The sequence below is a fragment of the Kryptolebias marmoratus genome, linkage group LG11, assembly GCF_001649575.2.
Source record: "Kryptolebias marmoratus isolate JLee-2015 linkage group LG11, ASM164957v2, whole genome shotgun sequence".
Taxonomy (NCBI): Eukaryota; Metazoa; Chordata; class Actinopteri; order Cyprinodontiformes; family Rivulidae; genus Kryptolebias; species Kryptolebias marmoratus.
Genome location: NC_051440.1, coordinates 12,546,772 through 12,560,420, shown reverse-complemented (window position 1 = coordinate 12,560,420; position 13,649 = coordinate 12,546,772). Strand labels below are relative to the sequence as shown.

Below are 13,649 nucleotides of genomic sequence, written 5' to 3'. Positions count from 1 at the left end.
TGGTCAAACTTTCAACATAACTTTATCTAATCTGTTAGTGCTTGGAGTACCTGTTGTGGATGACTCTCAGCTACTAAATTTTCGCCCAAAGTGTAGAATTTGCTAAGGCACGGCAAACTTTTGTGTTCGCTAAGACCGCTGTGCCGTGGCGGCGGCCATCTTGAATCGGCCTGACTCCAAAAGTTAATCACCTGTAGTTGGACATCCAATTAGATTACTTTCTGAAAGTTTCACTAAAATTTGTGGTCTATGAGATATTATATAGTACAGACAAACAAATGCGCACACTCAGACAGAGACGGGTAAAAAAAAAAAAATCACTCTGCCTTCGCTTTCAGCAGTGGGCCATAAAATAAATAAGTATTTGAAGCTTTATCTTCACCAAATAGTTCATGGATGGCAATGGGTTCAAAAGACTGAGCAGGACTGAGTTTTCCTAAAGCATCTAGCGTAAAATAGATGAAAGTTAGTTCAAAATGGCACCGCCTGGCCTCGGGAGCATAGACTGTATTTGCTACAGATCATGTGTCCTGGCCTTCTCCTGTTGTTGGGAGTTGAAGCCAGCAGTATATGGTTTATGGAAGCTGCCATGTTGTTGTTTTTGTTTGTTTGTTTGTTTTTTTTAAAAGGGATCTGTGCACAGGAGATGTGGGGCTCTAAGTCCCGCCTGCTTTCCTGCACACAATCATGGTGTCACATGAGCTTTTCTTTTAGGCATGAAATAACTAATTACAGCAACACATTTTAGAAAAAATGAACATTTAAAACACACCGCAGCAAGGTAAGAACTACCAGCCAACAGGGAAGCTGGTCCTGTTCCAGCTTCAACTTCCAGGTTCCGTTCGGAAGTCTAAATGTAAACAGTCTGTGTTCAGGAATAATCCACATGTGCAAGTATGGGAAGTGCCCTGGGACAATCCTTATTCAGTCAAAAGAATAGTAGGTTTTATGGTTCAGTTATCAGAGTTCAGATTAATTGGTAGATCATATTGTTGCTTTAATTCAACATAACCTGCTTACTTTGACTGCAAATTAGTTAAATTTAACAATTCACACAAAATCCTAATTCCATTTTTTAGAGCGTATCCCCCCCATCCTCTTCCTTCCAAAGGACGTTTTCATTTTGTTCAAAATAAATGAATTTCAAGCTGAATTAGAAAATAGAGGACTTTTGTCTTTCATTCTTTCTCTTTCTGTCAAACTTTTGGAGGGGAAATGGGGCTCCCCTCCCTCCCTCCCTCCGCCCATCCTTCTCCTGTCTGCTCCAGACGGTGGGCAGGTCCTCGTCTCGGTTTCCACTCTTCATTATAAAGGAGGAGTTTGCTGTAAAGACACTGAGACCAAGTGGCCCGAAGTCAAACGGAGTCTCTTCTGGCACACACCAAGTGATCCCTGGAAGTAGTCTGGACTCTTTGATTCTTTGATTTGGAGCAACAAGCTGATAAGAAGCGGCAACATGGCTGTGGCGGGCTGTACTAAATGCATAAAATACATGTTATTCTTCCTTAATTTTATTTTTTGGGTGAGTCATTTTCCTTTTTTGCATGTCTGTTGTTTGAGGATTTTTGTCCCCTGCTTTTCTAATTTAAAAAAGCAGCATTTTGTGATATTATTGTTGCACCGTTGCAGATCAGACCTATAAAACTGGGAGGTTAAAGTCAGGCTTATTTGTGGCCATTTTGTCTGAAAATGCAACAGTGTGCTGAATGTTGATCAAACAGGAGCTCTTGGCAACAAGCTGATAAGAAGCGGCGACAACAGTTACTTTTTACATGACTGAGCATCACTGAGGTGTTTGAAAGAGTCAAAGACTCTCACTGGGATGTCTCATCAACTCTGCTTCAGGTTTATATTTTACAGAGTTAATTCCTGCTCAGATAAAATCTGGGATTTTATGCTGCTGCCTTGGAAGTCAAACTGAACTAAATCATCTTTAGTTCTTTAAAAAGACAAACTAGACAGACTCTGGGAGGGTTCTACCTGTGTTTCCTTGGAATTTACCACTTCTTTTGGTGTATTTTATCTAATGTTTTTTTTAAAGTTTGTGTTCTGGGAGCTTATTCCAGAAATAAGGTGCATCACACAGTAGTCAAGTGGGGGGAAAAGAGCAGCTGTGGTTATTTTATTTGGCACGACACCACTTAACACCAAATAAATATGTATTCGCTTGTGATTTGAGGAATCCTTTGCTTATATGTGAAATTCCAGGTGGTATCCTTACACAGACCTGCTGCCCTTTGTTTAGATGATCCCAGAGTCACCATATCCTGGACGGCACAGCACTTGATCGACCGCTTCCTCTGTTGGTTTTGCTGCTTTGCTCTCGTCTTTGTGAAAAAAACTCTCGAGTCCCGTTTTCCTCGCTCGTCTGTTTTTCACTTTGTGGATTCAGCTTCCTGTCTCTTTGAGAACAATAGTGAGCAGACAGGAGGGCAGATATTCTGATACGAGTGTTCTTGTGTAAGCTCTAAACGCACAGCCCCGACGCTCGATAACCTTTTATGCGAGGACACGTAAGGATGTTTCTGCCTGATCGCGCACAGAATCAGAGATAAATGAAGTTGAAGGACAGAGTTGGTGGTTTGGCTTTAAACAATACTGCGAGGGCACGGCGTGTGCCAAAGGTCACTGAGGTGTCAGGAAATCCTCCCTTCTTCTCTCGCTGCCTCGTGTGGAGCCTATATAAGAAATTAGCAGAATAGTTTAGACGGTGATTAAATTTTAGAACATTTATGTCACATAGTTGGTGTCTTGTCTCTTTTAAAACAAGTCACAAAAGTTACTTGTTCTTATTTAATGTTCTTTCTTTTTCATTCCCCCTGAACGTCACCCCCCTAAGTGTCTCAGATCCTTGTAAGAAGATGTGAAAGTGAATAATTCAAACCTGTTTCTGTTTGGGGCAGCTGGCCGGAGGTGTGATCCTAGGAGTGGCCCTCTGGTTACGCCACGACACCCAAACGAGCAGCCTCCTCCTGCTTCAGTTTGAAGGGCAGCAGGCGCCAGGCACCTTTTACATCAGTGAGTATACGCCACAGGAAACCAGAGCGGCTTGTTACGGTCAGCATGAGCCGCTCGACCTCTGAGACGGGAGCAGGAAACAGGACCTGCGTAAATCTGCAACTTAACCGTGACCTCAACCAGCTGTAGCGTTTTCATTCATGACCGCACTCAGGGAGTTTATATTTTTACGTTTCAAGCACGCCGAGTAGACATGTTTATGACAAAATGTCTCCTTGAGGTGACAGAAACCAGACAGAAGCCTCAGACAGATGTTGTGACAGATGTAGGACCCTGTTTCTCACATTTTAAAGCATTTTTTTTACCTTCCCAGCTTGTCTCTGGACCTGCGTGCATCCTCCACTTTTAGCCAAATCCTAGATCCGTCTGTGTATGTGGCTCTTTTTGTGCTCGGCTCAACTTTAAACACCGAAACATGATGTAAACATTAGGAGGTCCACGATCTTGGTTTGCTGCGGTGGTGAACTCCAGTAAACCTTTTAATTTACGTGTGGGCTCCTGCTCTGCTATACTTACCACTCAGTAAGTACACAGAGCGAAGTCAAACCCAAGCTTTTTATAGAGGAGAGGCGCACGAGTCATTTTAAAGGCAGTGCGGCAAAAAAATAAATAAAAGAGAAAAAGGCCCACCCAAACAAGATCAAGGGTATATATATATGTGTGTTTTGTTAAACCATCCCTTGAACACACGCCCTCACATAATTCAAATAACCTTGTACATCTGCACATTATCCCTCAAATTAGAGTTTCAAGTGGGTGCTTTTAGCTTACGAGCGACCCAAAGTGGTATTTATGTAAGACTGGAAATACACATGCTCCCACCTCTGCAGCAGTGCTCCAAATCCTTACTGGTGGCAGTTTAGCGGTCTGGTTAGTGCTACAAGTCCTCACACGGTTGTAGTTTAGCTTTTCTTTAGCTCAACTTGCTGAGAGGAATACGAGAAGATCAACAAAACTGTCATGTTTGTAAAAAGGATGGTTAGCTTAGCTTTGTTGTAAGTCGGAGGGGGAAGCAGATGGCCTGGATCTGATTCAAAGGTTCCTTTTCAGGTTTATTTCCTAAAAGAAAAAGATATGGGTTTATTCAATACCGAACAGTTAAATTCAAGTTTTGTTTTTCCATAAAAATCAATGTTTCCTGGACTTATTGGGACATTGTGGCATTTAAAGTGTGGAAGTAGTTCCACCAAAGTTATAGTCGCAGGTCATTTCATTTAAACATTCAAAGGCCTATCATTCCTTGAAGGAATGCGTATCACCTGCCGGCCCAGATCTAACACATCGTCACACAATCTCTTGCTCAAAGTACGTGTTGGGAATGTATCTATGTTACTACCACACCAAATCATAGCTCAGAGTCGGTAAAAATGACTGGGCCGCCCATCGCCATTATTAGTGTTTTAAAAGTCACTCATTCTTTTCCAAATAATCAGAAAAAAATGGGAAAAGTATGTTTTTTTTCTGAAAATGTACTTTTTTGTGTGAGGTTAAACAACGACAAATATGTTTATTATAGTGATTTAAAGTTGGGCTAAACTAGAAGAAGTAAGTCTTGCTTTACACGAACCTGAGTAACTTTAATCCTGTTTTCTGATAAGTTCAGGAATCACAAATCTGAGCTTTCTCTTTAAATTAGGGGTGTGTTTTTTGAATAATTGGAGTCAAACACCTAGGACATGTTTTCTCTTTTGCCATTTATCCCAAAGTCTTTTAGCGACACACATCATAAAGGGGAAAGTTAATGTAAAAAATGATTTATCCTTCTCTTATCATTTCTCCTTTCTGAGTTAATCTTGGTCTCTTCAAATTTTCTTCTTTTAATATACGGACTGAAAAGTGCAAGTGGAGCTTCTAGTTGATGTTCACCCTTTTGTTTTTACTCCCCTTCTGAAGAGACAAGATATAAATGAACTTCTCCGGGGGTCTAAAACCGCACGTCGCCTTTAAAGCCTCAGTAGACGCCGAACCTGAAAGGGTGTTGTCATAGAAATGGCAGGCAGAAGAAATAATGGCTCCTTTGCTGCATTGCAGATTTACTGGCCCTGGTAGCGGTCTCCTGGTACAACAAAAGCCCTGAAAGAGAAGGAGAGGGGGGTGGGTGGATGTACGGATGGGAAATGAGGAACGGTTCTGGGTCTTTCACTCTCTCGGCTGTGCTAGAAGTTGGCTTTCCTGTGAATCCAAAATAGAAACTCCAAACACAGATCATTTCCATAAAGTCTCACCGCAAGATAATCATATCCAAAAAAAGGAAACAACAAGCACCCCACATTATATCAAAACGTGATTTAAAATGTGAGCAGAGGTGATGCTGTTTAAAGAAAGCAAATCATCTAAATGCGACAAACTGAACGGCAGCGTATGTCAAACTTTATCTTTTTCAGGTAATTACTTTTGTCAGATAGTTTCCGTGGATCATTTCCTGACTGACCAGAGTTACCCAACCTCTAATCTGTGTCACACATCACTTCCTGTGAATCTGCTAATAAAAACAAAACCATCTCAATGCCAGGAAGTAGCACTTTGGGCCTATTTTTGCCTCGGACATTCATGCCAGAGCATTTCTGGTATTCTGTCTCAAACATGGCAGGGACTGAATTGGCATAAAGTACTTAAATAAAGTATAAAACTGTACTTTAGGAGACATTTATGATCAGTTACACTTTCAGGCTGCCTTATACTTCACAGGAGTGAAGTGAAATCCCTTCAGATAAACAGTTGTCATGGTCAGTTTGTTCACGTGTAAAAATTACTGTGTAAAAGTCTTGAATTCGTACTTAATTTCTTTACATTTTGCTTCCAAGAAGCCAGACTTTCTTGCAGTCTCTTAAAGTGATCTTGATCAATCACTCCTGAAGGTTTTTTAAAGTTTTTCTTTGGACTGTTTGGTCAGTACTTGAGCATTTCAGAGGCATCTTCTTGCTAGTTAGTTTGTTTAGCTGAAGATGTAAAAAGGCTCCTAAACTCGAGACATAAACCAGTGTTGTGTCGACACATACTGTAACTGAGATCTTTAGCCCTGTCAGGAAAAAAAACAAAAACAATTTGTTTTCGTTTCTTGGTTCAATCCACAAAAATCCCCCCCCCCAAAAAAAAAAAAAAAACAAAACAAAACAAAAAAAAAACAAAAAAAAACAGTTTGACATAAAGACCCATTAGCATGACTTTCAGGAACTGTACCTCTGTTTAAAAGACCTTCAGAAAGCCCAAGGTTAAGATCACTTCAGGGTATGAAAGAAAACATCCCTTCATGTTTCTGTGAGGAAAACTGTTCAAAGTATTTTTTTAATTTTCATTCAACAAAGTAACTTTTAAGGTGTTAGCTTTACCTACAGCTTATATATGTACGTACATCAAACACTGACATTCATAAACCTAAACTGAACACTTGGTTGTTGTTTTTTGTGTGTTTAAATCTGAGTCCAGTTCTCCATTAACCTCCTGGTTATAACATCTTATATGGTTATTCTGAAAGGTATTGTCCTGCATATTGAGTATTTTAATAACTGCTGCTGTAATGAAATGTTTGCTTTTCTATGACCAGCGTTTTGCTTTGAGCTACAGAAATCCTGGCTCTGCAGTAACCGGAGCTTTATTAGGACTCGTTGACTTTGTCCTGCATTGAATCCTGATTTACATTTCTGTGTTAGAGCTGACACTCAAAGCCAGCACTCTTTACATCGCTCTAATTGCACCAACATGTGTGTGTGTATTGATGGGTTTCTGTGCATTCACACGGCTCCTCCTGTTTTCTGTGGATCGCTCGGGGTCAGGGGTCAGTGCAGGCAGGGGTTGGACGGGAAGTCCTGGGTGTCCAGGAGTTACTCCTTTGTCCGGCTGACAGCTGTGTGCAGTCTCCTCCACCTCTTTTACTCAGGAACTGGCTGCTGTTTGCCTTCAGGATGTGGGTTATGTCATGAGAAAGGCGGGGGAAACTTTCAGGAGGTTCATCAGGGAACAGTGTGAAATGGGCAGCACTTGACTGCTGCCCCCTAGTGGTGCTGAAGACGCCACTTCCTGTCTGATGGCCTCTTTCTGTGTTCTCAGGTGTATACATCCTGATAGCTGTGGGAGCCGTCATGATGCTTGTTGGTTTCCTCGGATGTTACGGTGCCATCCAGGAGTCTCAGTGTCTGCTGGGGACAGTCAGTATCCATCTTTGTTCATGTTAATAATCCAGCTCAACATCATGTTTTATCTAGAAGTTACACTGTTTTTTTCATTTGAAAAGCTCTTTCTGCAAGATGAGATTGATTAAAGTAAAAATAAACCAGAGAAGGCGTCTTTTCTATGTTGTCTTGACATAATAATGGGTAAACTAGCACAAAGAATGAGGAAGTAGTTCAGTTGCAAAAAAAAAGCACGAGGAACTATAAACAGGAGAACAATGGTGTCAATGCTGACTCAGCGTCCAAACAAATAGGCCACATTTGCTAAATGTCCTGATTCTTTTCCTGTAGTTCTTCTTCTTCTTGGTCATACTGTTTGCCTGCGAGGTGGCCGCAGCCATCTGGGGCTTCATGAACAGGGACACCGTACGTACTGTGACACAAACACACACCACACGTCACGTTTCACGTCCCCACCTCTGCTGCAGGCAGACACCTCTAAAGGTTTTTGGTCATTCACAGATTTCCAAAGAACTGATTAATTTCTACGACGCCGCCTACATCAAGGCCGTGGATATCTCAGGGTCTAAGAATAAAGATGCAGCCATCAAGGTGCTGGAAGCTTTCCACACGACGGTACGGCTTCTACGTGGGATTAGATGCTTTTGAAAGCAGAGGACTGGTTTTTGTACACATTGTGAAGTGGATGACTATATGTTTTTGCTCTTGCTTTCCTCTTTAGCTCAACTGCTGTGGGAAAGGAAAACACGACACGGCTCTCTTCACGCAACTCACTTCAACTTTGTGTCAACAAAAACCTCTTTCTGCTCCGAAAACTGAGGTGAACTAACTTCTCATTCCTTTATGCTTTCTCTGACACCTAAAACAGCAGAAACATGTTAGCTCCATGTCTGTAAGACTGACTCAGGTATAACTCTTTATGTGCTGGCTAAAGCTGATTAGCTTTGGCGGCCATCTTGAATTAGGTTAATCAGTTGTTTGGAGTTGGACTTCGTTGTCCCTCAAAGGAGAAAGAGTAGTAAAAACACAACCAAAACAATAAACAACAATAAAAAAGCCGTACAGTAACAGGACCATCAGAACGTAAAGGCTGAGTTAAAACAGTAAGAAAGGTCAGTAAAGTGCTAATAAATTGAAAGTTTAACAATTTCCCAAGGTGATTGCACAAACTGTGTATGGAACAAAAGAGCATTTATACCTTTGATTTATGGCTTTAGGGAGTCTGTATCTCCGGCCTGAAGGAAGAGAAATTAATTCCTTTAAAACATATGATCAGGTCTGGACAGCACCGACCGAGCTTCCTGCAAAATTTGCTCCTCTAAATTCGTGCAGGAGAGTTCTGCTAAGCACCAACTATTTTACTGGCAACACAGGTCATTTTGGACAGATGTTTTTTTTTTAATTTTGTACAGAAAGACTGAGGTAAATAGATATTAAACAAAAGGTTAAAACTGACTCAGCACATAGTTGTAGATGTTCATCCAATTATTACTTTTTGTAGCTTTAATTAAACCCGTCCAGTGGTTTATGAGATATTTTGCTAACAGACCTGCAAAGGAACACAGACAGGCAAACCGATATCAATCTACATAATAGTTTTTTTTTTAAAGTTGCTTCCTAAAAGGAAAGTTCAGCTCTTTTAGTTTTCGATCTTTCCTGTGGAAAGGTTCTGAACAATTATTATCTTACCTGTTGTAGATAACTGTTTGAATGACCTGTTTGGAGAAATAGTTTGTTTCTGACTAAACTGACAAGCTCACAGCTAGTCCAGGAGGGGTCAAAACCAAGGTGGATATTAATAAGAATCTAATCACAAATCTTCATATAGATTCGTGAGCCACTTTTTAGATGCATTTTTACATCTAGTTCTGTGGTTATTTCCTGCACAGCTTGGGGCACCTTCTGCAGACATAACCTTTTAATGCAAAAATAAAAGAGGCAAAGTGAACTACCCTTTTAAGCTGAGCTAATTTCTTTAAATGTGTGTATTTTTAACGCAAGATCTTTTAAACTGGTTAGTTATTGCTGAACAGTTGCCCAAACTGAATCCTCTCCTTGTTTGTTGAAGTAGATTATGTTGATTTAATAATTTAAGACATAATTTATAGCATTGAATCAACTAACTACGATCACTTTTATTGGAACCATTAAAATCACACTGGTTTAATAAATAACCATAAAAGCCAGCCATACCTGCAGATAATTACCGTCAAACAAATTTGTGGTCTTGTAGTCTTTCACTGGGATCAGATAACATTTAAAGCAAGCAGCAGCCGCTCAGCCCTTTGTTTTGACAGTAAACAGCTCTTTATGACACTGAATCCCTGATGATGTTTGCACGCTGCATCCTCTTCCTCCTCCTCTTCCTCCTCTCAGGGCTGCCACAAGAAACTGGTCATGCTGTTCTCTGAGAAGCTCTACCTCATCGGCCTCGCCGCCCTGGTCGTTGCCGTCATCATGGTGAGCGGCGGCCTGAAAAATACTCCGGCTTCTGGTCAGCTCAGGCGCCAGAATCCGGACGCGTTGACTTATTTTTCCCTGTCTGCTTTCAGATCTTTGAGATGATCTTCACCATGGTGCTGTGCTGTGGGATTCGTAACAGCCCAGGAGTGTACTGAGAGAGCAGGAACGCATCACAATAAACAGATGCGTGTTTCTGTGCCGCTTGTAGCACAGGATGGGTATTTTTCCATTTTAATTTTAGATTTGAACTTGTTTTTAACATTGCTTATTTGTCACAGCTAATCTTTATATGTGAGACGTTTTTTAAATTTTTTTTATTTATCAAACGACACTTCTTTCTGCTGGGAAAAGCTTCTCTAGCAGTCGGTGGTTTTGCTTTTATGGATGTATAAATTGTACATATATAACTGATGTTTCCTAACAGCAGTCAGAAGAGAGTGCATCTTCCCTGGTTTACTGTTTATGTGGCGTCTCGCTGCAGCTGACAGACATATTTAGGCGTCAGTTTCTGTGCTGAGCGAGGATTTGTGCGGAATGAAAAATCTGTACTTTTGTGAACTTGTGATGCACCCCTCCTTGAAAATGGACAAAGGTTTTATATCTTTTCTCGCAGCCATCTTTTTTATTTTTAAATGAATGATAATAAATTATGTCAAGTTTCCTGTACCGGTGGCATTAATTCTTTTTTGTTGTTGTTTTGGGTCAATGAAACTTCTCTTTAAGCAACAATGCTTGTAAATTATGAGCCGTTCTCTCCTCTGATTACTTGTTTCAATCATTTAAAGGAGGATAAAACCACACAGGGTTGTTTTGCTCTACTGTATGCACTTCGAATTAACTTCTGATCCTCTGATTTCAAACCCTCACAGGCCGGGTGTGTTTTCTTTGAGTCGCCACCAGGGGGCAGCGTCTCGCCCACTCTCCATCGTTTCTCCCGCTGCAGCAAACCTTCAGAACAATAAAAACTGATCAGACTTGTATTTCTGGCACAGGGACAGTGGACACACCCAGAGCTCATGTTTGTTCTGATAACAGGTTTACTTTCTCACCAAAGGAAGCAGCTTTTGTGCTTTGATGTCAGGTGTGACAAAGTTTAAATTAAAGAATGGCCTCGAGCTCAAACGCATTCACCTGTTCCAAAACGCCTATTGAGCTTAGAAAGAATCTGTTGAGTGTTGCATTTCTTTTTCTTTTTGTTCAACAGCTCCTTTACTGATTATATTTCGTTATCGCTCGGTTAAATATTTACCCCCGTCCACATGAATGTTTTTGTCTCTCTTGTGGACAGTTTAAACTTTGCCTTCTGGCTTCAGATTAAAGGGGTCTTAAAGCTGCAACACGGTGATATTTAGACAACAGTGGGTTGGTTTGGTGGCAACCCTTTGTGGAGGCCAGGTCTCCTGTTTCTGGAGGACAATGCTTCACAATAAAGTTTAGGGCCTACTTCTGAAGCCTACATCAGATCTGAATCACGCTCTTGTGTCAGAATGGGAGCGATTTGCAAACTGTGAAACGTCCGTACAGCTGAGCGTAATCAATAATCCAAAATTCACATAATCCATGAGCTGGTGTCAATCAGACTGAAAGATAAAACTGAATCAGTTTTAAACAAAAACAAACACTGAATAGTGTTTTATGAGGTCAGCCGTTCATGTTTTCATGTTTAATGGCTCTAATTGCTTCTAATGTTTGATTTTTTCAATTGCTTCTAAGAAAAATGAAGCATTTCATTTTATTTTTGTCAAACAAACTATTTACAGCTAATTCTTAAGCTAACCAGCTTTTAAGCTTTTGTGGTGAACAAAATGATGGAAAAGTTAAGTCAAAGTGCATTTAGATGTGAGTGAAGTAGGGGAAAATGTCTAATATGAGATAAAAGCCTTCGTCCCTTTGTAGACCTTTGAACAAGCATTTTCTTACAACAGTTGGGTGTGACCCATTTAGAAAAAAAAAAGCTCACCACTTCCACAGATTTTGATCTGATTTAAAAATAATATGAGGAAGAGAAAAAAAAGTGTTACTTTGCAGTTTGTTTTTTTGTGATTTGAGACTTGCAGCAGAGGAATGTGTGTGAGCAGATTCAACGCAGTGAACGAGTTAACAATGAGTTCTCGCCTTCCTCTGCTCTGTAATCCTGTCACCTGCTGACGCAGCATTCGGTTGTCCTGCTCCTTCGAGTCGACCAGAGATTTAACTCCTGCAGAGTTGATCTGGACACGTTTTCAGGGTTTATGTAGCTCCACACTCTTCAAAACAGTTAAAGAAATAAACACTGTGTCAGAGTTCCTTCCTTAACTCACAAAGCTGAGGTAAAGCAACACTCAGGGATCTGATAGGCTACACTGAGTTCTTTAAAAAAAACATTTAGTCCGTTGACACTTTATGGTTTAACTTCCATAAAGTGTCAACTGTGTTCTCTAAAAAAATTAATTATGGTAATTGATTAAATTATGCAAATTATTTTCAAAAAGTTTATTTCTGCAGCTGTGCTTCAAACATTGTGAATGATGGTCCAAACTTTCATCAGCTATGCTGCATGAGCTTCAAATATCCAATGGTTTATGAAAATGAAGCTCAGAGGACACCTTTCATCACTTTGGATCATCCTAGATAATGATCAGCAAAAGGCTTCCTTGTCAACAAAACAATTGTGTCAACTAAAAGTATGCCACCTAAGACGAAACGCAGGCATTTCTTCCTGCAAACAAGTCCAACTCCATCAACTTTCACCCAAATTGTAGAAAAATATCTTTTGACAAGATCATATCAAACATTTCATTACTTCACCCCTGAGGGAGAAGGATTTTTGTTTCAGGGTTAGAGTTTCCCAGTGACAAGCAAGAGCCATCTGATGCTTTATAGCCAGAGATTTGGTTATGTTTTTTAAATACTTGAAATAATCTTTAAACAGCTCTTGTTTTGCTTCAAACCACATAGACCATGAATAAAATACATGACCAATTTCCCTAAAAGAAGATGGAGAATGGATCATAAAATGATGCCACTGTCCTACCAAGAGTGAGAGAAGGTGAACAAACTATGTTCATTATTTCAAGTAACAACAGTAACACGTACCAGGTTTTGTTTCCTGTAGGAATAACCTCACTAAATAACAGTGGGATGTTTTTCCACAACATCTGAATAGAATTTAAACCAATGCCCAGAACTCTCCAAAATCATTTTTCTGGGACGGATTTTCCTGTCTAAAAGTCCTTAATCGAAGCTATAAATCCCGGAAAGTAAATCCTGTTCTGATAAGAAGCGTTGAGTAAGAAATTCAAAAAGTAATTTGATCACATTTTGAGCAACACCCTCAAGAAGATCATGCACTACTTTAAAGGAATAATTATTAGAAACATGAAAGTACCCTAATGAGTTAAGTGAAGACATTTTATTTAAACCATATAGTGACCTAAGTTGTGGGTTTTCTTGGAGAGACTTTTAATGCATTTCAAACCTCTCTTTTCCATGAAGTATCATCTTAGGATCATCCTTATTAGTATACACTCTTCTTTTTAATTAAACAAATTCAACAAAAATGATGGCTACTGAAAGACTGTGTGCACCCCTAAACTATCTCCAGTTATCTGAGAGACTGCACCATGAGAGTTTACTCCAGTAGTTTTCCAGGTATATTAATATGCAACTTTGAAATGTGGGTATGCACTCAATGTAAACAAAGCCCATCCACTGAAAACCATGTGGAAGCTGGAGTCACATGATTGGCCTACATTAGGCTGTGTAGGTGAAGAAATATGGAGGAATCAGACAAGTGGAGAATCTCCTATAACAGCGGTGTCCAATCCTGGTCCTGGAGAGTCGCTATCCTGCAGGTTTTAAATGTTTCTCTGCTTTGAAACACCTGATTCGAGTGACTGAGTGATTAGCAGGCTTTTGCAGAACTCAAAGACCTGCTGAAAAACAGGGAAAGATCTAAAACCTGTAGGATAGTAGCTCTATAGGACCAGGATTGGACACCACTGTCCTAGAAGAAGTTTGAGAGTAAATCTGCTGCTAAACACCAAAGAAAAGTGGGAG

General features: G+C 40.2%; 1 protein-coding gene and 1 long non-coding RNA gene across 2 annotated transcripts; one reads left to right on the top strand and one right to left on the bottom strand.

Annotated features, from left to right (window-relative positions):
* Positions 1–1,325: 1,325 nt before the first annotated feature.
* Positions 1,326–10,277, top strand: LOC108229902 (CD81 antigen-like). The gene is made up of 8 exons (XM_017405621.3): positions 1,326–1,522; positions 2,904–3,018; positions 7,066–7,163; positions 7,479–7,553; positions 7,650–7,763; positions 7,870–7,968; positions 9,525–9,608; positions 9,701–10,277. Exons 1-8 carry the CDS (start codon positions 1,457–1,459, stop codon positions 9,764–9,766), a joined length of 717 nt encoding a protein of 238 aa, XP_017261110.1. The 5' UTR covers positions 1,326–1,456; the 3' UTR covers positions 9,767–10,277.
* On the bottom strand, positions 1,524–5,207 carry LOC119617449. Its single transcript, XR_005233728.1, has 3 exons — positions 4,986–5,207; positions 2,885–4,077; positions 1,524–2,678 (listed from the first exon to the last, which is right to left on the bottom strand). It is a non-coding gene; the product is annotated as an uncharacterized LOC119617449 (long non-coding RNA).
* Positions 10,278–13,649: the final 3,372 nt, after the last annotated feature.

Bases quoted from the DNA above. Each gene is read 5' to 3' on its own strand.
- LOC108229902 (XM_017405621.3), top strand. From the start codon at position 1,457: ATGGCTGTGGCGGGCTGTACTAAATGCATAAAATACATGTTATTCTTC. The intron at 1,523-2,903 runs GTGAGTCATTTT...TGTTTGGGGCAG, and splicing joins TCCTTAATTTTATTTTTTGG to CTGGCCGGAGGTGTGATCCT. The intron at 7,969-9,524 runs GTGAACTAACTT...TCCTCCTCTCAG, and splicing joins TTTCTGCTCCGAAAACTGAG to GGCTGCCACAAGAAACTGGT.